Below are 25,517 nucleotides of genomic sequence, written 5' to 3'. Positions count from 1 at the left end.
CCGTTCTGTAAGGAACGGAGACAGAGGATTCCAGAGCAGAGTGAGAATTATTTATGCACACAAAATAATCACAGTCACCACAGTCACTACAGCCACTAAAGGGTATCCCAGGCTGGACGATCAGAGCTCTAAGTAATTTCCCTGGCAATTAGGGCACAGGGTGAAGGCAGGGGGACCCCGATACGGGGCGGGACACGTAGGCCACTCCCGTGAGCGCCGCGTCACAGGAGTACAGGGAAGGGGAATTAATTCTCAGTGGAATTACTCGCTAGTCGAACCACGGCACACCCAAAAGGGACAGCTCGTCATCAGCAACAGTCCAGAGCTGTGAGTTAGAGGAGAAACACAGTTAGTAATGGGAAATCAAACTCAGCGCTGTAAGCGCAACAAACTGTTCAGTTCGCTGGAGATGGTAAATATCAGAGCTCTGGTGACGATGGTAACATCCAGTAGACTCAAGCTTTTCTCAGCAGTGTGCAGTAGTAGATGTATAAACTGAGACTCAAAGTAATCCACTCTCGCTGTGGCGAAGAAGATCTTAGTTCATGAGTTGACGGTTTGCAGAACTGTGTAGACTGAGGAAGCGTGACGGCTGGAAGTCTGTAATAATGAGACAGCAGATAACACAGACTAATACTTGTGAAATAAACTCATGACATGACGGCAAAATGCATCAGAAGCACTACTAGTACATTCAATAACGGACCCGCAAAGACTGAGGGGAACTAGAGAGCTATATACTAGGGATGCACCGAATCCAGATTTTTTAGGTTCGGCCGAATCCCGAATCCACCGTTTAAGATTCGGCCGAATCCGAAACCGAATACCGAATCCTACTCGCATCCTTATTCCATTAACACAGTAAGCACATTAATGAAGTAAACAACGTCCACAGCAGTGTATTTTTCATTTTATTTAATTTTAACTGTACATTATGCCAGGATGACAAGTTGGAAAACTATTTTGACAATTACCATAAGCCTATGCATAATAAAAGCGATGCGTTGCGACACGCTCGTTTTTCCAATAAGCAAGCAGCTCCGCGCTGAAAACTATACTTTGGCTGTTTCTCAATTCCAAGAACGCAAAGAACGGACTTGCGTCCTCGTGGAGATCGGTCTTGCCAGGCGACCTTGGAAGAACGAACTCGGAAGTTTTGCCGCAATGACTTCTGGGGCGTAAAGCGATTTCAGCAAGTCTGCACTCGATGCATCCTCGATATCAAGAACACATCCGGGTATTTTCATGCGTCCCCTGTCCTTGCGTTCTTGAGAATTGGAATGAACTTCGACCGTTAATGATGACGTAGAGCGAGGACACGAGGACGCAAGATCGCTGAAGAACGCATATTGAGAAACAGCCTTTGAGTTAGAAGCTCCGCTCGTCAATGTCACAGTCTTCACACGGCCGTCCAATTACAGTGGAGCAGGGGCGGGACATTACCACAGCAACCAACCGGCTCACAGCTGAAGTATCACTGCGACCAAGCGCTCGGCTGAAAAACAGCTGGCATTTGGCGTCCTCAAGGCGTTTTCAGCCGTGTTTAAAAGTTTTGGTGTGTCCAGCCCCAAAGGCTTACCGAAAGAAAAAGCTCATCTCCACGTCAGCACCCGATGTGTGTAATCAACGGCCGCGTGACGTCGACCAGCGTAGCGCAAGCCTAGGGTTCGGTTCGGTGGAAAAAAATTTTAGGATTCGGCCGAACCCGAACCCCGTCAAAAAGCCCAGTATTCGGCCGAATCCGAATCCGAATCCTGGATTCGGTGCATCCCTACTAAATACCAATGCCGATTGGGATCAAACAAGCTTCAGGTGGTGGTAGGGTGACCAGATGATATTGGCTGAAATTCGGGACGGGGGGGGGGGGGGGGTCAGACGTAACGCCGGGGGGGGGGGGGGTTTCATCCAATAATAGTTTTATTTATTAATTTTATTTAATAATAAAAGACAATGAATTTCAAACTGAATCAATCATATTAATATAAGTACATATGCTTATAAATAAATTGATATAACACATATAGTATTTGATACTTTATACAATAATAGTTCATACAATAATAGTTTTCTTTATTTTACTTAATAATAAAAATAAGGAATTTCAAACTGAAGTTACTGAACTAATTATATTTTTATTAATATAAGTACATATGCGTATAAATTTATATAATACCTATAGAAGTATTTTTTTAACAAAGTGCTTTGCGTGCCCTCGACCAATCTGACTCATTCATGCGACTGACTGTCACTGCCTGCACTTTCAACTGTCCTCGCGGCTGCTGCAACTTTCGCTCTCTTAGTCAACTCTATAAAACAAAAAGGTCCTATTGTCTTTGTGCATATAGATGAATTAGATAAATTAATAGAAACAATACAACGTCAGCATATTTCGCGGAGGTTTTAACTGCTGCCGCCTGCCAGCAAAATGAGAGCCTACAGTATAAAAGCAAGATGCTGCAGCCAATGAGCAGCCGGCGGCGGCTGGCTGCAGCCAATGAGCAGCTGGCGGCGGCTGGCTGCAGCCAATGAGCAGCCGGCTGGGGCTGGCTGCAGGATGACTTAACCTCCTCGCTCATGTTTTATCAGACAACTACTACTCAAGATTTTGCTTTAGTATAATTTTCGGGGAAATTAAAGCGGGATTCGGGATTAAGATTTTGCTTCAGTATGATTTTCGGGACAATTAGAGCAGGATTCGGGATTCGGGACACTAGCTTAGATTTCGGGACTGTCCCGAATTTTTCGGGACGTCTGGTCACCCTAGGTGGTGGTGATGTCAGTGAGGAAATCATATCAAACAGAAACACCTGTGAAAGACGCGCACATGGATAAGTGAGACATACAACACAACACAGGGAAACAGGAACACAACAGACCAGTAAGACCGAAATCATGACAGCACCCCAGCATTCAGTCTTAATGAGTATGTCTCAATCAATTTGACACATTTTTGCCATTGCCATTTCTCCTTGCAAAAGCATTCTTACCCTGTCAAATTGGTTGGGTGTCCCCTGTGCACAGCCCTCTTCAGATCACCCCATAGATTTTGGATGGGATTTTGATCCGAACTCTGGCTGGGCCATTTCAAAACCTTGATCTTGTTTGGTGATGTAATCCCTTTGTTGATTAGAGGTGTGCTTTGTGTCATTGTCATGATGTAAGGTAAAATTTCTCTTCATCTCAAGTGTTTTGGCAGAAGCCTTAAGGTTTTGGGCCAAAATTGATGGGTATTTGGAGCTATTCATTATTCCATCTACCCTGATTAAAACCCCACTTCCAGCTGAAGAAAAGCAGCAACAAAGTATGATGCTCTCACCTTCATGCTTTACTGTGGGCATGGTGTTCATTTGGTGATGTGCTTGATGATTTATTGCACTTGGGCTGTTTTATTTCGGTAAAACAGCCCAAGTTCAACTTTGGTCTCAATGGACTATAATACAAATCTACATAGATTTGAGATAAAGAAATATTTGTTTTTACAAACTTTAGATGGACTTGATGATATTATTGGTTAAAAAATGCAAATAGCCCAAATATGAAGAATTCAGGAGATTTTTGTCACATGTAGGGAGCAACCAGTTCTTGCCAGATATTGTTACAATTGTTGTTGTAGGCCTCTTGGCAGCTTCCCTTACCATTTTTTCCTGGTTTTCTCATCAATTAATGTCAATGTTGTGCCATATTTTCTCCACTTGTTGATTATTGTTTTTACAGTACTCCATGGTATATTCAGTGTCATGGAAATGTTTCGTAACCCTCTGTTGATTGATATTTTTCAACAATGGGATCATGTACCTGCTGAGTAAGCTCTACACAGACAATGGCTTTTTCAGTTAGATGATACTCTGAAAAAATACTTTAGGACCAGGCACACTTCATTAATAGTTAAAAAGTCATTTTAATTGATGACAGGTATGGTCTACTTAATATTTAACTTAAGTCTAACTGTGATTGGTTGCTTCTGAACACTGCCACAATCACTATTATAAAAGGGTGTGCACACTTATGCATTTAGGTTATTGTACATTTTTCTATTTTTCATTTTATCATGTAAATTATTCCTATTGTTATTCACTTTAATAAACATGTTACAAATTCACAATAAACATGGAACAGGTTCTGACATGATTCATCTTGGTTTCATTTTATAAATTTAACAGGGGTGTGTACACTTTTTATATCCACTGTAGTTAAACATGTTTTTATTTCAAATCTAAAAAGCATTTCAGCTCCTTTAATCCCAAAATATTTTGAGTTCAAAAGCATTTACGGAGACATTATGCAAAATATCTTTAAAAAAAAAATATATAGCATTAATTAATTCAAGTGGAAAAAAATATCCTATATAGATAATAAAATAACATAATTTAATACAAAGTGCATAGTGCAAATAGTTTTCAGCCAATGGATCCTCTGAAGAATTGGTTATGCAGAATACAAGTTAAATAAATCAACACCTGAGATGCATGAAATATTTGAAAAGTTTGAGGAGAGATGCTATATTGACCAGTTAATGAGACAATCTGAATGTATTTACTGTACACACAAACATGTAGTTTAATATCAATAAATGCATGTTTCGGGCAAATGTTTTTGGCATATGATGCCATGATTGCACACTGAATGTTGATCTCATCACTCAAAAGCATTGAAGTTAACGGGATCAGGATCTAGGTAGAGCGCTCCGCTGTCTGACCTACTCTTGGTCGAGTCCATCCGGTTTTCCATGTGTCAAAGCTTAAACCAGTATTTTTCTCTCCCCTTAATCCTGTCCCGTCTGTTCCCGCCCCTCGTCTTATTGATGGTATCCTGGCGTATACTGTTAAGTCCATTTTAGATGTGCGCCGCCGGGGTAGAGGCTTTCAATATCTGGTGGACTGGCAGGGCTACGGTCCGGAGGAGAGGTCTTGGGTACCGGCCCAGGACATCCTGGATCCTGGTTTGATATGGGAGTTCGTCGGCGACGAGGTGAGCCTCCCGATGGCCGCCATGTGGCGGCCGTGGGGGGGGGGGTAATGTCATGATTTCGGTCTTACTGGTCTGTTGTGTTCCTGTTTCCCTGTGTTGTGTTGTATGTCTCACTTATCCATGTGCGCGTCTTTCACAGGTGTTTTTGTTTGATGTGATTGCCTCACTGACGTCATCACCACCTGAAGCTTGTTTGATCCCTATCGGCATTGGTATATAGCTCTGTAGTTCCCCTCAGTCTTTGCGGGTCCATCATTGAATGTACTAGTAGTGCTTCTGATGCATTTCGCCATCTTGTCCTGTCATGTTATGTCTAGTTCTCAGTTTATTTCACAAGTATTAGTCTGTGTTATTGTCACGGCCGGGGGCGGACCCGAATATACTAAAGGTCACGCCCCTCTCAACTCTTCCACCTCGAGGAGTTTCCCAAGACCGTGGTCACGAGTTGGGGCGAACTTTCGTCGAGGCTCCGCACACCACGAGCTTCTGTTGGAAAGGTCAGTACACACAGCTATGATCCTCAATCCGCACGGTGCACTTTATACAATACTCACTCCTGTCCACCACTGGGCTTCACCACTGTCTGCTCTTTAGAGGAGTGAAGCTCTCGTTGACACACCCGGGGCCAAAGACTTGGTTTTCTCTCTCTCCGTAGGACTCAGGCCACAACAGATGTCGTCATCTCGCGACTCGTCCGAGGCTGGGCAGTTTGGTCGCTACAAGCACAGCATACACACAGCAAGCATAGCGTAAACACCATTAATAAAATTGAAATTGAAACTCACCCACAGCACTCTTGTACACACTTTACGTGATTTTTAATCGACCTAGCCACCTGGCTTCGACTCCCTCGAGAGGGTAGTTGGGCGATGGTTAGGCCACCGATGAGAGTAAGATGTATGTTATTCACAGCCCCGGCGTGTTGTTTATCACTCCTCTGGCTCACCCACGCTTCTTTTTCCCGCAGGGCCACTGCTCTATTAGTAGACGGAGCCTCTTACCAAATGTCTCGTCCGTGTTTCTGGTCTACCCGCGGCTCGCCCACGCTTCCCTCTCCAGTGGGGCCAGGGACCTCAAACACAACAACACACACCAAGCAACTCCTCTTCCAAGTATTACACAGAAAAATACTACGGCTGTTACTCACTCTTCGTTGTCAATAGTTTCCTGTATCTGCGAACTCAATGGCTCTGTATCCGCTCATTCACGAGTGAAATCACCCAGTATTCCTTCGCCCAGCTGACTTTCCTTTTCTTTCTTCCCCAAGGGAACGATCAGACCAGCGTAATCCGTCTGCAGAGCAGCACACAGCGTACACAAAGTACACAACAAGCACACCATTTGATGTCTTCAAAGGTCTTTATATCCTCTGTCCCTTCTCCTCATCAGCCTATCAGCAACCGCTGTGTAAATTATCCTCACCTGGGCGAAATCAAGCTTGATTTCGTCTTCGGGGAAACCCCGGAAATTCAGGTGTTCAGAGTAAAACGTCCGGGCGGAACCATTGTCGGGCGGAACCCGTCTTCCACACTTTTGGTTTCGCCCTCACAAACCGTCACCTGTGACATCCTCCCCCGCCGAAATGGTTCTAGTCCCTAGAACCGCTTCCGGTGATCCACTCTCCATACCGGATGGGCGGCCGCCCCCGGTTTTCCCGCTGGGGACGCTGTGGTGGGGGCTCTGGGGCTTCTTCAGCAGGTAAGTCGTCCGGCTCTCCTGGAGCCTCTTGGACTACTTCGTTCGCTGGACCCGCTACAACAGGCAAGTTCTCAGGCTCCCTTGGGGCCGCCTGGACCGGTCCCGCTACCGGACCTCTTGGGAAGATAACCCACCCTTCATACCAAGGAGCAGCAGCCACCGGCTCCTTAGGAGCCACCTCTGTGGCTGGTGGGGGATAGTTTGGACAGGGGCGGATCATGTTCCGATGAACCACCCGATCCGGTCCGGGCTTCCCTTCTGGCCGGATCGTGTATACCGGCTGTCCCGGCCTCTGCTGCCGCTGCACAATGTACGGCCTGGCCTCCCACCGATCACTCAACTTGCCTCCGCCTAGTCGCCGATTGTCCCGGACTAGTACCCTTTCTCCAGGGAGCAAGGGAGCATCCAGCGCCGTCCTGTCATACAGCCTCTTGTTCTTTTCCCCGGCTGCCTGGATCTTCTTATTGACCTGTTCGTAGGCGAAGTGGAGACGGTGGTGGTGTCGTCCTACCCACTCGGTCATGTTCACTTCTCTCTCACCTCCCGATGTTCCCAATAGGAGATCTGTGGGCAAGCGAATGTGTCTGCCAAACATTAAGTACGTGGGGGCATACCCCGTCGTACTGTTTACGCTGTTATTGTATGCTTGTAACAAGTTCGGTAAGGCACTCACCCAGTCGTCCTGGCGTCTCTGATCCAGCGTTCCCAACAGGTTTAACAGGGTCTGGTTAAAGCGCTCACATCCTCCATTCCCTTGGGGATGGTACGAGGTCGTGTGGGTCTTTATACACCCGTACAGCTGGCATAGTTCTCGAATTATACGGGACTCGAAATTTGGGCCCTGATCTGAGTGCAGGAACTCAGGGCACCCAAATGGATGGAAGACTGCCCTCCATAGCGCTGTGGCCGTTGTACTTGCCGTCTGGTCGAGGGTGGGGATGGCCCAGGCGTACTTGGTGAACAAGTCTGTCACGACTAGGATGTTCTGGTATCGGTCCTTCGGACGACTCAGGGTCAGATAGTCCATCGCTACAATGTGGAGGGGGGCCTTTGCGTGGATAGGTACCATCGGTGCTCGTGGTTCCTGTCGGGATTTGAACAGAGTACATCGGGGACATGCTTGAATGAACATACTCACAGAACCCTCCATCCCTGGCCAATAGAAGTGTCGGCGTAGCAACGACATGGTGCGTTCCTGCCCCTGATGCCCCATCTGGTCGTGATATGCCTCCAGGAGTGCCCGGACTTGACTGACCTCTTCATCGGTCCCCGGGTCCCGGATGGTCCTGCACAATACACCTTCTCTTAACTTCAATTTCTCCCACTGTCCCAGTATTTTATGACCCACCTCTGTCTGAGCTTGTCTCTCGGCGGGGGTCGGTCGCCGGGCCCGCCTAAGCCACTCGCTCAGTCTCTGTAGCTCTTGATCCTCTTGCTGCCTGGCCCTCCAACGCTGGGGGTCCCATCCCCAACTTACGGGCACTGCCTCCTGTTGGCTCCCAGGCACCTCCACTACCCCGACCATCAGTCCTTCCTCTCCTTGTCCTCCTTCAGTTCGGGCCGGGCCCCTCGAGTCTTCCCTCGCTGGTAATCGGGAGAGGGCATCTGCGTTGGTGTGCTCCCGCCCCGGACGGTACTGCAGCTGATAGTCGTAATTGGCTAGCTGGGCCACCCATCGTTGTTCTACTGCTCCCAAGCGGGCCGTCTGCAAATGCATCAAAGGGATATTGTCAGTGACCACGGTTACCTTGGCTCCCCAGAGATAGTCCTTGAATTTCTCACTCAGGGCCCACTTTAGCGCCAGCAGTTCGAGCTGAAGGAACTGTAATTTGCATCGTTTCTTTCGGCGGGATGGAGGCTCCGGCTAGCGTAGGCGATCACCCGTTCCACTCCGTCCTGTTTCTGTGCAAGCACCGCTCCCAGGCCCAGGTTGCTGGCATCTGTATAAAGCAAGAATGGTTGGGAGAAGTCAGCATATGCTAAAATCGGGGCTTGCAACAGCTTTTGCTTCAAGACCCTAAAGGCCGTCTCACACTCTGTGGTCCACTCCACCGTGGGGGATCCCCGCCCCCGTGGTCGCCCTGTCCCGACCAATAGCTGGTTCAAGGGTCTGGCAATCTTCGAAAACCCCTTTATACATCGCCGGTAGTATCCCACAAAGCCTAGAAATGATCTCACTTGCCTTACAGTCCTAGGAGCCTCCCAGTCCCGCACTGCAGATACCTTCTCGGGGTCAACAGCCACTCCAGCCGCACTCACCACGTGTCCCAAGAACTGCACCTTGCGGCGCAGTAGGTGGCACTTTTCAGGTTGCAATTTCAGCCCGTACCTCTCCATCTCTCGAAACACCTTCTCCAGGTGTTGTAGGTGAGTCTCGAAGTCTGGGGAATACACAATCACATCATCAAGGTATACTAGCACAGATTCCATTAACTGACCTCCTAAGCATCGTTGCATCAGTCTCTGGAAGGTGGCGGGAGCGTTACAAAGCCCGAAGGGCATCCGGTCCCACTCGAAAAGACCAAAAGGCGTGGTGAAGGCGGTCTTTTCTCTGTCCCATTCCTCAACCGGCACCTGCCAGTACCCGCTGGCCAAATCTAAGGTGGAATACCATGCAGACTTGGTCAGACTTGTCAGCGAGTCCTCAATGCGAGGCAGGGGGAACGCATCCTTCTTGGTCAATTGGTTCAGCTTCCTATAGTCCACGCAGAACCTCCATGCCCCTGTCTTCTTCTGGACCAACACTATAGGTGCCGCCCATGGGCTGCTACTCTCCCGCACAATCCCCTGCTCCAGCATACCTTGTAGGAGGGTCCTCACTTCGGTGTATAAGGTGGGGGGTATCGGCCGATACCGCTCCCGACTCGGTGCGGCTTCTCCCGTGGGGATACTGTGTCGTATCACAGTCGTACACCCATAGTCTTTGTCATCGGTGGAAAACACGTGTTGCCATCTCTCCAGTAGTTCCCGAAGCTCTTCTGCCTGTTCCCGTCCCAGGTCCTCTCCTCGTAAGGAGTCCCCTGTCAAATGGGCTGGCATCTTTTTCTCCCTCGTCTTAAACGCTCCTTCTGCTTGTGTTAGGGCTACCTCAACCACTGCGGGGTGCACCCGCCGGAAACTCACGTCTTCTCTATCCCGCACCTGATGGCCTTCGACCGGCGTCACCGTTACCAACCCCTGGTGTTTATGTAAGTGTACTGGGTAAGGGTTTTCATTGCAGACTTTTACCGGCACTCGGCCCCGTCGCACCACCGCCAGTCCTCGGGCCACTCCCACCTGTGTGCAGTCTTCGTGGGGTTCGACCAACACCCAGCCTTCAGGCCCTTGATGCTGCTGTGGGACTCTGGCCCACACTATGGCTTCACTTTTTGCTGGTACGGACAGTGCATACCGACATGCCACTCGTCCAACTTCTTCTCGGCTGTCCCGGCTCTTAGCCATCTGTACTCTCCAGCAGTCGGCCACTACACGTTCCCAGCCCGGCCGTTCAGCCCTCGGTATTGTCTGTACGGGCCTAGCCCGAAATAGCTCCTCCCAGCACTCCGAGAGAACGTTCATACCTAGGAGGGCTCGATGACGGCCGAGACAATGGTCCTGTACGATGATGACCCCCTTCTGCGGGACTTGTACTCCATACAGCTCAAAGTCGGTAAGCCTGTAGCCGATGTAGGGAATCTCTAAGCCGTTCGCCTCCTTCAGGGTAAGCCAGGGCGCTTCAGCCTTGTGTGCGGGGTAGGCTCCAAATAACTCATGGGACAAGCTCTCTGAAAATAAGGTGACCTGGGAGCCAGTGTCAACAAGACATCGCACCGTGGTGCCACATACCTGGACCTCCACTGTTGGGCTAAGCCCGATCATCCCGTCCTTGGGTTCCACTCTTCTATGGGGGTCACTTTGGGGGGCGCCGACCACATGACCCACTGTGGCCGGTCGTCCTAAAAACCCCCCTCGGAGGCTCTTCGTGGCCCGCATTGCCTACTCACATGTCCTGCGGTCCCACACCGATTGCAAATGGGCCTCCCTTGTTTGTCCCACTCGAACCTGGGCCGACTAGCCTGCCAGGGCCGCCTCATCCCATCTAGGCCTCAGTCGGAATACGTCCGTTCTCGGGGGGCGGACCCTTCTTCCTTCTTTCCTGGCCCTAGGCGCAGCTCTCCTACCAGGGTTTTCGTTAGTTCAGCCATCTGGTCCCGCACATCCTTTAAAAGTTCCATCTTCAATGCTTGTTTCCAGTCCGTTACCTCTGAGGCCGCCGCCTGGCCACTCACTGCTGCACATACGGGGGTCTCCTTTACTTCAGCTTGGTCGCCTTCCAAGGCCATGGCCTCCTTTTTCAGATCATCGAACGTAAGTTCAGGGTCTCTTCTAAACTGCACCCGGAGGTTTTGACGTAGGGGACCCTCTCGTAGCCCTAGCAGGAACTGGTCCCTTAACAGGGTCTCTTCGTCTCCCAACCCATGGTCTTGACGCCGCTGCAGGCGTGCGTACTGCTCGCGCAGCTTCAGGGCAAAGGCTTGAATAGACTGGTGGGGGCCCTGTTTGCAGTTGAAAAACTGCGCCCTCAGGACGGCTACAGGGGTGGTGTCACCATACTGCTCGGTAAGGAACTGGAATATGGACTGGGCGGTGGCTCGAACGGCCTCGGGGGCGGCTTGTACTTCTCGCCGGGCTTCTCCTCCTAGTGAGTTTAACACAAATTGTTGCTGTTGTTTAGCACTCAGCGCCTGCAGGCCGGCCAAATACTCGATCTGGGCCCTCCACTCAGTTAAACGGACCTCGGACTCGACCCCACTATACTTCTGCACCCAGGGGTTTCCCAGGAACACGGGCATGGCACGGGGTGGTGTTTCCGGCCTTTCAGGCACAACACGGGGTGGGGCTTCCGGCCTTTCAGGCACAACACGGGGTGGGGCTTCGGGCAACTCGTCGTCGGTCATTGGAGGGCCTTGGTCGCTCAACTCGAGGTGGAAATCCTGCCGACTACGCCAAATCTGTCACGGCCGGGGGCGGACCCAAATATACTAAAGGTCACGACTCTCTCAACTCTTCCACCTCGAGGAGTTTCCCAAGACCGGGGTCACGAGTTGGGGCGAACTTTCGTCGAGGCTCCGCACACCACAAGCTTCTGTTGGAAAGGTCAGTACACACAGCTATGATCCTCAATCCGCACGGTGCACTTTATACAATACTCACTCCTGTCCACCACTGGGCTTCACCACTGTCTGCTCTTTAGAGGAGTGAAGTTCTTGTTGACACACCCGGGGCCCAGGACTTAGTTTTCTCCCTCTCCGTAGGACTCAGGCCACAACAGATGTCGTCATCTCGCGACTCGTCCGAGGCTGGGCAGTTTGGTCGCTACAAGCACAGCATACACACAGCAAGCATAGCGTTAACACCATTAATAAGTGAAACTCACCCACAGCACTCTTGTACACACTTTACATGATTTTTAATCGACCTAGCCACCTGGCTTCGACTCCCTCGAGAGGATAGTTGGGCGATGGTTAGGCCACCGATGAGAGTAAGATGTATGTTATTCACAGCCCCGGCGTGTTGTTTATCACTCCTCTGGCTCACCCACGCTTCTTTTTCCCGCAGGGCCACTGCTCTATTAGTAAACGGCGCTTCTTACCAAATGTCTCATCTGTGTTTCCGGTCAACCCGCGGCTCGCCCACGCTTCCCTCTCCAGTGGGGCCAGGGACCTCAAACACAAAAAACACACCAAGCAACTCCTCTTCCAAGTATTACACAGAAAAATACTACGACTGTTACTCACTCTTCGTTGTCAATAGTTTCCTGTATCTGCAAACTCAATAGCTCTGTATCCGCTCACTCACGAGTGAAATCACCCAGTATTCCTTCGCCCAGCTGACTTTCCTTTTCTCTCTTCCACAGGGGAACGATCAGACCAGCGTAGTCCGTCTGCAGAGCAGCAACACAGCGTACACAAAGTACACAACAAGCACACCGTTTGATGTCTTCAAAGGTCTTTATATCCTCTGTCCCTTCTCCTCATCAGCCTATCAGCAACCGCTGTGTAAATTATCCTCACCTGGGCGAAATCAAGCTTGATTTCGTCTTCGGGGAAACCCCAGAAATTCGTCCCAGTAAAACGTCCGGGCGGAACCATCGTCGGGCGGAACCCGTCTTCCACACTTTTGGTTCCGCCCTCACAAACCGTCACCTTTGACATCATCTGCTGTCTCGTGCTTGCAGATTTCCAGCCGTCACGCTTCCTCAGTCTACACAGTTCTACAAACCGTCAACTCATGAACTAGATCATCTTCGCTACAGAGAGAGTGGATTACTTCGAGTCTCAGTTTATCTATCTACAACTGCACACAGCTGAGTCATCTCGAATCTACTGGATGTTTACCACCGTCACCAGAGCTCTGTCACTGATCATCTCCAGCGACCTGAACAGTTTGTTGCACTTTTAGCGTTGAGTTTGAATTCCATCACTAACTGTGTTTCTCCTCTATATCACAGCTCTGGACTGTTGATGCTGATGAGCTGTCCCTTTTGGGTTGTGCCTTGGTTCGACTAGCGAGTAATTCCACGGAGAATTAATTCCCCTTCCCTGTACTTCCCCTGGCCTACGTGTCCCGCCCCATATCGGGGTTCCCCTGCCTTCACCCTGTGCCCTAATTGCCAGGGAAATATCTTCGAGCTCTGTGTGACCACCCCGGGATACCTTAAGTGACTGTAGTAACTGTGGTGACTGTGAAATTCTTGTGTGCATTTAATAAACATCACTCTGCTCTGGAATCCTCTGTCTCCGTTCCTTACAGGTGTTTAAACTAAGTTTTAGTTTAAGAGTGTGCACACTTGTGCAACCTGGTTATTGTACAACTTGCCATTTTATACCACAAAATTGTTCTTATTATTATTCACTTTAATATATAGGTTGGAAGTACAGAAGTAAGTTGGAACAGGTCCCAAAATGATTCATCTTGGTTTAATTTTTTTAAATCACAAAATCTGCAATTTTAACAGGGCTGTGTAGACTTTTTATATCCACTGTATATGCAAACATATGCAATACATTAAAGCTGCAGCAACTTTGAAGGCTGTTGAAGTAATAAATAGGAGCTGTGATTGAAAAGCTTTATATAAAAAGGTCAGAAGTTTTGTCTTTAAAAATATAGTTACTGTATATGTGTAATGTAATATGTGCAATAAAATTTGAATACTTTATTTTAAATGTCCTTTTTTATCACTATTAAGCTAAAAACATTTCCTAAAATGAATAATTTGTATTTGTGGGTGGATATGTGAAAAACAATGCATTACTTCAACATTTAAGTTTTTTGTTATTGATTATTTATTATTTGCTCATTATTTCCTGAAGACAAAGACATTGAATAGTGTTTGATGTTCCTGATTAACATCCAAGTTTGGAAATGCTATGAATAAATAGTTATGTAAATAATGCAAATAACTTTTAACCAAGCGGTCTTTTTCATGGTTATTATTTGTTAAGTTATTAACAAGCAGTTTCAACTTGACTGTTATAATCATAATGACTATCAGTACAATAAATCATATCGTATCAGCTGCTTATGTCTCATATCAGTGCAAACTAAGCTATTCTGTTCTATAAATTGGTTATTACACAAAGGTGCACTGAAGTTTTAAGGTGAGCAGAGACTAATGGTGACATGGCCTCTCTTCAGACTTTTCTCTTTTTGTGTTTATGTACTGCAAGTCTGTGTTTGGTGAGTTCTGTAAGAAGTTTCTTGTACTCCCTGATTTCTGTGTCAGTAGTTTTGTCTTGTTTGTCGGTCAAAAAATACACTTAACAATATATTATAGTTGTGTATATTTATATGTTTTAATATTTTCTTTTTGAAGTCAACATCCTCTCTCACAGGTAAACCTTAGATACATTTATTTAAATTAAACATCTGCACAATAATCAGAAATTATTTCAAAGAAGGATTTTATATTTTATTCTCTACATTCTGATCTTATTTGCAGGTGATACTGAAATTGATTTAGATAATGGAAAAGACCAGGACATATTGGACATAAATGAAGGTTTGTGCAAACATTAGTGATAAATATACAGCATTATAAAATCACTATTACTAAACTATTGGTGTCATCTACAGAGGCAGGACTTAACTTGCTTGAGGGAGATATAGTCATTGATGAGGTCAGTACTTCACTTAAACAGTATTTTCAGCATGTAGTTGAATTCATATTATCATATTAATAATAATTATAAACATTTGAATATTGTTGGCCTATATGTGAAAGTGTTGTTCTGTTGTGTTTGTGGTTCACAGGCAGAGGGAAGAAATGGTATTTTGGGTGAAAAGTATCGCTGGCCTAACCCTGTGCCATACCTCTTGGATAACAGTCTTGGTGGGTAAAATCTTGAAAAACAGATTTAATTTAATTTAATTGAAACATTATCTTTTGCTCAACCTGTGTATTTTTGCAAACCTGAACAGAAATTAATGCCAAAGGTGTGATACTAGAAGCATTTGAGCGATTCAGACTCAAGACATGCATTGACTTCAAGCCCTGGAGTGGAGAACCAAACTACATTTTTGTTTTTAAAGACAACGGGTGAGAAAACAGACACCCAAATCACATTGAAAACATTACTTATCAACATCATGTAGACGGTTTCATCGGGCACACATGCGGTGACGCAACACACGTCTGGTCTGAACTTTACTTCCGGTTTCAGTTTTTTTAATGCTCTGACTAGTTGCTAAAATGAACTCTTGAACAAATACCTCATTGAAAATAACAAATGTTTTGGTTTCCTAGGTAATCTATGTGTTGTTTATTTTGATTGTTATATAAATAAACTACTTTAAAAGTACTTTGTTGTTATTGATTCTTAGCGGATTTTACCAGAAGTTACGTGTTGACCACGAAAGCGCCTTGTTTATGTTGTTACTGGTGAAACTGTCTATACTGTCACATGGAGTAACTTACATTTAATTTGTATCGACAGATAAAACCGTTTTTTATTTTATTTTGGACGATTGTTTAAAAACAGCTGATTATCAGAGCAGATTATATCTTGGCAATCAAATATATTTTTAAAGTTATTTTGGCAAAAATGACATGCAACCAAATTCAAGTTTAGTTTGACTAGAAGTGGGTTCCTCTTATCCAGACTGTATCAGGTCTATATAGTTAAACGCGATGGTAAAATTATGGCTATTGGTTGCTGGACAATGACAACAGAATTGAGATGTCATTCTAAACAATCAACTATTGGCAACGACATTTTGAATCAGTGCATCTCTAATTTAAATGTAAGTTTAAACAACATAATTGTGCAAGTCAATTCAACCTACTGTAAGTTTTGACTTGAGATAAGTTGACATAACTTTAAAAAGTTGAAATTGTTTAACTTAATTTATTAAGTTAAAGTAACATAAAATATATGTTGATATAATATAATCGTATAGCACAGTCCTTTGCAAAGGTGTTTTTCAAAAAACTGACATTCATGATGTTTTTTCTATTCCATTAGATGTTATTCTTATGTGGGAAATCTACACTTTAGAAAACAGAAACTGTCGATTGGTTCGAACTGTGATCAATTGGCAACGGTAGAGCATGAATTTCTACACGCTCTGGGTTTCTGGCATGAGCAATCCAGATATGACAGAGATGATTATGTTATGATAGTCTGGAATCAGATTGAAGAAGGCAATAATTACGTTTTTATTTATCCCACAAATTTGTTTATCTAGCTAAACTCTTCAACCCTTTTTTCATAAATGATGCTTTCCAGTACAACAATATAACTGTGCTTTCACACCGTCAGCGGCTAGAGCATCAATAAAAGCTCTGGCTGCCCTATTAACGACGCTATGGAAAAGGTGTAGTGGACACTCTGATGCTCGAATGCATTCTCTGAATTTCTCTCAAGCGGACGTTTCCGCCTTCCGACTGGTTACCGCTGAACGTTTCCGCCTTCCGATTGGTTGCCGCCGAACCACGTCATAGCTCATTACCATAAAGTTGAACTGATTGTAACTCTCCTCGATGCTCACACCATACATGACACACCACTGCTCGCCGGAGCTCACCGCCGGCCTCATTGACAATTAATGACTTTCTGCCACTTTGACGCTCTCACCGGTGGCAGTGTAACGGTACATTCACACTGGGCGAAAGCGTTAACGATTCCCATTGACTTTTAATGGGTGAAGCTTCAGACGTCACCCATTAAAATTCAATGGAAATCGTTAACGCTTTCGCCCAGTGTGAATGTACCGTTACACTGAATTGTGGATCTGTCGGCGCTGCGTTTCTGCCATAGTAGTAACGGCGCATTCACACAGGGCGTCAGCGTTAACGCTTAATGGAAGGCTTGTCTGAAGCATGGCCAACAGCCAATCACAGTGGCCGCTACACATGCTCCAGTCTTACATAAACATAATTGCTGACTCTGCCTAGGTTATTTGCATAAGGGGAATTGCGTTGCCGCTTGAAAAGTTGAGAAATGTTCAACTTCTGCAGCGAGCAACGGCACTGACACGGCGCCGACGGATCCACAATTCAGTTCGGCAATGCATGACTTCACCGATTAAAAGTGAATGGGAAGGGTCAACGCCCCGTGTGAATGAACCGTAATGTATTGTCTGTTTATTATGTAGGCAAAGAGAACATCTTTAATTTACATGATGACACGGAGTCAACCAGTTTTGGTGTCCCGTACGACTACAGTTCTGTCATGCACTACAGTAAGACAGCCTTCAGCAAAAACAAAGAGCCTACTATTGTTACCAAGAACCCAGAATTTATAGATGTGATCGGCCAGCGCATGGAGTTCAGTGACAATGACCTGCTCAAGCTTAACAGGATGTATAACTGCAGTAAGTTTACGACTCCAGTTTCTACAGACGACTACTTGATTCTGACCTATGGTTTAAAAATCCTCCATTAATATTTATAAAATTATATTGACACTAGTCTGTTTGATAAGATAAAGTCTAGTTTCATAAGCAAACTTTTTAATTTTTTTTTTCAGGTTCATCCTCAACTTTTCTGGACTCTTGTCATTTCGAACAGCCGAACATCTGTGGCATGATCCAGGGTGAGGGTGGGAATGCCAGATGGGCTCGAGTGCAAACAGCAGAGGGTGGTCCGAAGACAGACTTCTCCAATCTGGGCCAATGTCAAGGTATGAACACCTCTTTTGAAAATATCTAATAAGAAATAAAATGCTAGATTCTTTCTGTTAACGTACACAATGAAAAGCTGAATTCATAACTCTGCACTGATAACTCCTATCATAACTTTTTGCATCACAAACTACTTGGCTTTATAGTTGCAACGGTGTGTTTTTTTATGATGCTGTGATGTGGCACTTTGGTCTGTATGATAAAAACTGTTTATTGATTCATGTGTATTAAAAGGAAACTATTGTCCTTTGCCCTTTACAAGTAAAAGCTAACATGCAAAAAGACTCATTATATTTATATGACTCCCCTATCTAATAATGTTTATATTCCCATAGGTGTTGGGTTCTTCATGCATTTCAGCACAATCACAGGTAACTATGGAGACAAGGCTTACCTGGAGAGTCGTTTCTTTTATCCCAAAAGAGGCTTCCAGTGCCTGCAGTTTTATCATTACAACAGCGGGGCCGCTGATGACCACCTAAACATCTGGGTGCGAGAATATACAGATGATAACCCCAAAGGAGCCCTGAGATTTATTCAAAAGATTAGTGGTAATAATCTTAAATACACCAAAATCATAATTGTTTACAGTTTATGAATATATGTGACCCTATGAAAACCCATCTCAAGTAATTTATGTGATTTACTGTTTTCTATAGAAAACAAAATGTAAAGAACACTCTGTCAAAATATAACCTCAATATCTTAAATATTGTCTGAGTAAGGCCATCACAAAGATTGAAATCAATGAGTGAAATCAAACTTTATAAAGCCCCAAAATATCCGAACTTTAGCTTGGATTTTTACAAACAATGCCACAAATATTTAACCTACATATGTGCATTATGGGTAATGCATAATATTCTACTATTCAGGTGGACTTCAACATTCCTGGGAGCTGTACCATGTGTCCCTAGATGTCTCTCATAAATTCAGAGTGGTGTTTGAGGGGGTTAAAGGACGTGGCGCATCAAAAGGGGGTCTGTCTCTGGATGACATCAACCTCTCGGAGACACAGTGTCCTCACATTTGGCATATTCGTAACTTTAGCAAACTTCTCGCTACAACCCCCGTCGGATCTAGAATCTATAGCCCACCCATCCTGTCCAGGGAAGGTTACTCGTTCCAGGTTAGTTTGTACATTAATGGCATTGCCAGTAGTCCAGATAGAATGGCGATGTACTTCCACTTGACCTCGGGACCGCATGATGACAATCTCCAATGGCCATGTCCATGGCGGCAAGCTTCAATGGAGATGATGGAGCAGAATCCGGACATCCAAAAACGCATGAATAACCTCAAGATGTTCACTACAGATCCAACCATGACCTCCACTGATTCAATGGGTAACGTGAAGTATTTCTGGGATAACCCACGAAAAGTGGGAAGTCTGGTCACTGACGGAGATGGCAACTCATACTACCGAGGGCGAGGTTATGGCTACAGCAGTTTCATCTCACATGAGCGCATGAAGAGTCGAACCTTTATTAAAGGAGATGATGTAATCTTTCTCCTCTCTCTTAAAGGTTTGCTTTAATATGTTTTGTACATCTTACAATTTAAAACCTACAGTACAACACAATTGTGAAGTGTCGTTGATATTTGTTCAATAGATGCCACTGGACTTTTGGAGACTTGGAAAGCAGATCTGAGATCAGGTGTTGATGACTCTACAACCGCCTCCACTGGCAGTGCCACGGTAACGGTGGCAATAAGTGTCTTTGTGGCAGCTGTCGCGTTCTTGGGTGTCGCCGTGAGCGCGTCGTACTACGTGCGGAGAGTCCGAAAAAGAGGACAGATGGAAAGAGAGGGAGAGATTGAATTGGAGAGGACAGATGGTTGTGAGTATTTACATGTCCTATTTTTGATATTGTCCTACCAAAATGATGATGAGTGTACAAAAAATGTGTATTAAAAACTCAATTTCATTCCTTTTACAGGATAAATACGCATTTAAAAGAATGTGGACTAAACACCAACTTTGATGCAGAATACATCCTAAATACCCAATGATGTCAATTGTTAAGTGTAATGTAAATAAAATGTATATGAATGCAAGTAGATTGTACTGAAACCTGTTATAGTGATGGGCTAAGATATTAAATCAAACAAATTTACAAAAATAAAATGCCTTTCAATTTTGCTTCAAATAAAATAAACTCAGCAATTGATGCTTGCACAGTTTATTGGTCATTTGTAATAAATAAGTGCTGTAATATCAAAAGTTATGTGATCTGTGTTTTGTAACATATAAAACACGGCATTGATCTTCGCTCCTCCCTCAGATGAGAAACAGCACGTTCTCCAATACCATGACCTGGTTGTCATCCTGCATGCATTCAAGCCTACCTACTGTTATCATCATCTGTAAAGTCATAAGGGTCTGAGTCCTCTGCATCTTGGGTCCTTTCCACATCATCATCTTTAGAGATGCGAGAGCGCTTCCTGGAAACCAAAACCAAATCAACACCCACTACTTTAAATACTCTTAAATATGCACTGTAAATATTCCTTGTTGCACTTAAAACTTTAGGTTTTATCAACTTGAATTTAAATTAAAATTAAAATTAAAGCTGCAAGCAGCGATGTTAGGGCCCTCGCACGTATACCGCCAATAGTAAATGGCTCTTAGTAAAACAGTGAACCAGGGCAATATGAATTTAAGTGGGTAAATATGGGTGGCTATTCAAAAGAACTTTGATGTGCCACAACTCCTGTGTGCAGCAGGTGGTGCTATGACTGTAACTGATTGTTGTTATATTGATGTGTTCAGGCCAGGAATCTTGTCAAACATATGAAGTCTGACATTGAAAGACATTGAATGCCTGAGTCACAACAGCTTTCTCATGGTGTAACATCAAACTTTGCCAGGCTGCCACGGACAAGCCCCTTTAACGAAAATATAAGATCTTTACAATTTATCACTGTGAAGTCCTTAAGTTCAGACTGAGCAAATATGATGAAGATCTGAATAAATTTCTCTGAGCAGTAAATCACAGTGTAAAACATGGCATTTTCTGATGCCAGCAGGTGGCACTATACATTTTACTGAATATTGCCATGTTGAAGTGTTCAGGCCAGGACACTTATCAAACGTGTGAAGTCAGGGGCAGATCGGACATTGTATGCCTTAATTACAACAGTTTCCTGTTTCATGGTGAAACATCACACTTTGCCAGGCCGCCACAGACACTCCCTTCACTGAAAAGTCAAGATCTTCGCAATTTAACATTTCAAAGACCTTTAGATGACACAGACCAAATATGATGATGATCTGATGAAATCTCTAGGAGAAGTTTGTTAAAGTCCAAAGCCTGGAAATGGCAACATTTGCACATAAAATCACAGCGAAAATTCAAAATTGCCGACCTCCTGTGGGGTTTAGAGCTTGGGTCCAAGGGACTTTTTGTAGGTCTTGAGGTGATAGATGACCCTATCAAATCTCTAAGTTTTTCATAGTAGGAGGGCTGTTCTCTTGAAATTATGCAGGTGGCGCTATCGGTGGCGCTATTCTACACGCCCACTTCTGATGCCGATGTCACAAGGTGACGATCTTTAGGGGCGGAACCAAAGTTAAGGAAGTTTGGTTCCGCCCGGAAGTGTTTCCCACCCGGGCCAGAAAGAAAGAACACCGGAACTTCCGGTAGCGCCGCGGGAGGGAAAATCAGCGAATTAGACACAGCTGTGCCTAGTTAACGGGAGCGGCGATGATTGGAGGGCACGCTAAACAGGCCAGTATAAAAAAACAGTTTAAATCACAGTTAAGGGCTGGTTGTTGACGTTGTACTGAAGTGCTGTGTGTACTCATCGGGTGCGTTGCTGGTGGCGGTCCGGCTCTCTTTCCCAGGCTGAAGCGCTGTAGTTGGAGAGATATTGTGAACCTTAAAGGTTGAAAAACGAACGGATGAAATCGTAAACAAAGCCACAACATAAGGAGAAGAACGGAGTATATGTGAGTACAGACCTGCAAGTGGATTGTGTAAATGCTGGAGAGACGCCCTGTTTTGCAGGATTGATGTTTTGCCTGTTGTTTGGACCAGAAGCAAAGGACAGTGAGATAAATCGTTTACAGTACTTGTGAGTATAACATTTGGTGAAGACGCTTTGTGTACTAACCTGTATTTCCAGTGGATACCTCCAAGAGAAGGAGGGCGGCCCTACCCCTGAGATAGCGTGGTGGGTGAGCCGAGGAAATATTCGACGGAAGCTAAGCACGGCGACAAGACCATCAGCTAGACCGAATTTTCCATCACCAATCGGACCTGGGCAAAGTGGAAAGAGACGGGCGTCCTTTGTGTACACCTGAGCGTGGTGGGTGAGTCTTTGTGCTGTGGAAACTTTCACTTTTGACGTGGTGCTGTGTACTGCTGTGTATTGCTGTGTGCCTTGTCAGACAAACCCCCGCCTTCGTACACTTTGTCAAAGGAAGACGAAGAGGTTGCCGGTCTTAGCAGAGAACATCTGAATTTATGCTGTGAATACGCTTAAGGTCTACGTAGCGAAGCGGTGCCACGGAAACGATCTCCCGTCCAGACGTTAGGGTGTTTCTGAAGAACGGCGGTGAAGAACTGAACGATTGGTGTACGTGTGAGTACAATTAAAGATCACTACTGTTGATGCTTTTACCTATATAATATTTACTGTTGCAGAGAGTGAGGTGTAGGAACTCCGCCGTCCCGGGCCTCTACAAAGGGGCGCCCCTGCTCGGGATACTATCGCCTAACGGGAGACAGAGAAGGGCAGCACTCGGCCTGGTGTGACCGCGCAACGTGTCCACCCCTCTGTGACCAATGAGCTCGTCGTGAGGGTTCGTCCCCGACGCCGCCCGGAAAACTACTTGTTGATCTGACCTGTCGAGAGAAACCAATTGTTGTAAGCCCGCCATCTGGTTGTGTTATATTGGCCCGTTTCTAAGTCTGTTGATTACAGGGACGGAGAACGCACCACACCGAAACTGAACGCAATAAGGATCCTGTAAGAGAACGAACTGTGTGAAACTTGTACCTACTGTGCGCTGTAGTCAGCGAAGAGGTGAGAGCAAAACCAAGTCGAAACTAACTGTGCCTTTGTGTCCCAGCTGTTGCCTGTGAAGAAAGAGAGAGAGAGTGAACATCAAGAGAACGAACTGTGTGAAACTTGTACCTACTGTGCGCTGTAGTCAGCGAAGAGGTGGGAGCAAAGCCAAGTCGAAACTAACTGTGCCTTTGTGTCCCAGCTGTTGCCTGTGAAGAAAGAGAAAGAGAGTGAACATCAAGAGAACGAACTGTGTGAAACTTGTACCTACTGTGAGCTGTAGTCAGCGAAGAGGTGAGAGCAAAGCCAAGTTGAAACTAACTGTGCCTTTGTGTCCCAGCTGCCTGTGAAGAAAGAGAAAGAGAGTGAACATCAAGAGAACGAACTGTGTGAAACTTGTACCTACTGTGCGCTGTAGTCAGCGAAGAGGTGGGAGCAAAGCCAAGTCGAAACTAACTGTGCCTTTGTGTCCCAGCTGTTGCCTGTGAAGAAAGAGAAAGAGAGTGAACATCAAGAGAACGAACTGTGTGAAACTTGTACCTACTGTGAGCTGTAGTCAGCGAAGAGGTGAGAGCAAAACCAAGTTGAAACTAACTGTGCCTTTGTGTCCCAGCTGCCTGTGAAGAAAGAGAAAGAGAGTGAACATCAAGAGAACGAACTGTGAGAAACTTGTACTTACCGTAAGGTGTAGTCAGCGAAGAGGTGAGAGTGAAACCAAGCCGAACTAACTGTACCTTTGTGTCCCAGCCATCGCCTGTGGAGAAAGAGAGTGAGCACCAAGAGAGCGAACTGTGTGAAACTTGTACTTACCGTGGGCTGTAGTCAGCGAAGAGGTGAGAGTGAAGTCAAGTTGTACTAACTGTGCCTTTGTGTCCCAGCCGTCACCTGTGGAGAAAGAGGAAGAGAGTGGGCACCAAGGAGGACGAACTGTGCGAAACCTGTACTTACAGTGAGCTGTAGCCAGCGAAGAGGTAGAACAACCTAAGCCGAACTAACGGTGCCTCTGTGTCTCAGCCGTTGCCTGTGGAAGAAGAGAAACAGAGAGTGCACGACACGACAGGGATGCAGACAGGAAAAACAACGCCAACACTCATTTTGCTTTTATTCTGCCTCCAAGAAGGAAAAGGAGGGTGCCATTGGTAGAAGGAATCAGGCAGGAGCCTGATTTTCGAAGCCCTCTCCCCCACTCCCCGTCACTCTCCTGGTCGTGGCCCACCTGGAGGGCAGAGCCAGATATTAGTTTTAATTCCCCCTTTCCCGTGTACATCTTAAATATTTAAATAAATAAAGATTGTTTTATACTTACCTGTCCTCGTTGTTGTCTGGTCATTGGGTTGGCTTTGGGGACCTCCTCGAGGTGGAAGTTGAGAAGGGGCGTGGCTTAGCCTATTAACAGCCAGCCCCTGGGTGTGACAACTATACCACATGTAAATTTTCATCACTTCTTTGCATGGGAAGTGGTGTAGGCACGTTTGCAGCCCCGTTTTGTGTTTAAAGGTGCAGTGTGTAATTTTTAGAAGGATCTCTTGACAGAAAGCAAAATAATATACAAAACTAAATTATCAGTGGTGTATAAAGACCTTTCATAATGAACCGTTATGTGTTTATTGCCACAGAATGAGACGTTTTTATCTACATACACAGAGGGTCCCCTTACATGGAAGCCGCCATTTTATGCAGCCATGTTTCTGAAGCCCTTAACGGACAAACTTTTTTTACTAAGTTGTCTCTAACGATGAAATTTTTGTTCGGTGGTAGCTTCTCTATGTGTTTCAAAAGCGAAGGGTTAGCAGTGGACTGAGCCTTTGGTTGCAATTCAAAACCTCACCACTAGATGCAGCCAAAATTTACACACTGCACCTTTAATATTTTGAGTTAATTCAAGTTAAAAATATTAGTTATTATTATACAATTGTTGTCATTATAAAAAAATTGTGGCAACTAATATTTTCAAGATGGATTAACAAATTTTTTAAGGCAATGGTAACTTACTTTTTTTAAGTTGAACCAACTTTTTTTTACAGTGCATAAATACAGGACCATGTTGAACCTACAAAACACTACATTACATTCTTCATAAAAGCCATCAAGTTATCCAAATAACTCTAATGGGTTAAGTCTTTTAGGGGCGGTTTCCCGGACAGGGTTTATGGCTTGATTAAAAACCTCTTCCACTGAGATATCTTAACATATATCAGTGGCATTGTTTTGTCTCAAGATGCACACCAGTATTGTTTATTGTAAGGTATGTTTGTATAAACTACTTAAATGTCCTAAGAAAACTAAGGCCTTAGTCCTGGATTAATCTAAACTCTGTCTGGGAAACTTAAATGTGTGTATGTGAAAATCAGTTAAAAGAATAGTTCACCCAAAAATGCAAATAAGCCCATATTTACTCACCCTCAAGCTGTACTATTTGTGTATATGACCCTTCTTTCAGCTTAACATAGGCAAAGTTATATTAAATAACATCCTGTAAGTCATATACTTTAACTGGTAACTCTGCTAATTTTCATTTTCATTTTTTGGGGTAAAGTATTGCTTCAATATTTTGAACTTTTGAACTGAAACAAAAGCAAACATATACTGCATTAGCGCATTAAGTCAATAACTGTGCATCTTGTAACTAGCTGTCATATAATATTTCTTCACAAGACATGCAAGAGACAAGGACA

The 25,517-nt window shown here is 45.1% G+C and overlaps 1 protein-coding gene across 7 annotated transcripts in view; it reads left to right on the top strand.

Annotated features, from left to right (window-relative positions):
- The window catches only part of mep1ba (meprin A subunit beta a), a 107,598-nt gene that overhangs the window by 62,896 nt on the left and 19,185 nt on the right, over nucleotides 1–25,517 (top strand). The window contains exons 1-13 of one of the 7 annotated variants that reach the window (XM_073855897.1): nucleotides 14,245–14,385; nucleotides 14,522–14,540; nucleotides 14,648–14,707; nucleotides 14,782–14,825; nucleotides 14,959–15,037; nucleotides 15,127–15,244; nucleotides 16,170–16,348; nucleotides 17,302–17,520; nucleotides 17,676–17,828; nucleotides 18,165–18,380; nucleotides 18,705–19,355; nucleotides 19,443–19,670; nucleotides 19,770–20,006. In XM_073855897.1, the coding sequence (XP_073711998.1) occupies nucleotides 14,329–14,385; nucleotides 14,522–14,540; nucleotides 14,648–14,707; nucleotides 14,782–14,825; nucleotides 14,959–15,037; nucleotides 15,127–15,244; nucleotides 16,170–16,348; nucleotides 17,302–17,520; nucleotides 17,676–17,828; nucleotides 18,165–18,380; nucleotides 18,705–19,355; nucleotides 19,443–19,670; nucleotides 19,770–19,771 (2,025 nt within the window). In that variant the 5' untranslated portion in view covers nucleotides 14,245–14,328 and the 3' untranslated portion in view covers nucleotides 19,772–20,006. Of the gene's footprint in view, nucleotides 1–14,110; nucleotides 14,386–14,521; nucleotides 14,541–14,647; nucleotides 14,708–14,781; nucleotides 14,826–14,958; nucleotides 15,038–15,126; nucleotides 15,245–16,169; nucleotides 16,349–17,301; nucleotides 17,521–17,675; nucleotides 17,829–18,164; nucleotides 18,381–18,704; nucleotides 19,356–19,442; nucleotides 19,671–19,769; nucleotides 20,007–25,517 lie in introns of those variants that run through there. The other 6 variants (XM_073855896.1, XM_073855889.1, XM_073855890.1 and 3 more) reach the window with 6 other exon arrangements.

This window comes from Misgurnus anguillicaudatus, chromosome 18 (assembly GCF_027580225.2).
Source record: "Misgurnus anguillicaudatus chromosome 18, ASM2758022v2, whole genome shotgun sequence".
Taxonomy (NCBI): Eukaryota; Metazoa; Chordata; class Actinopteri; order Cypriniformes; family Cobitidae; genus Misgurnus; species Misgurnus anguillicaudatus.
Note: the sequence above shows the minus strand (reverse complement) of the source record. Positions and strands in the feature narration are given on the sequence as shown.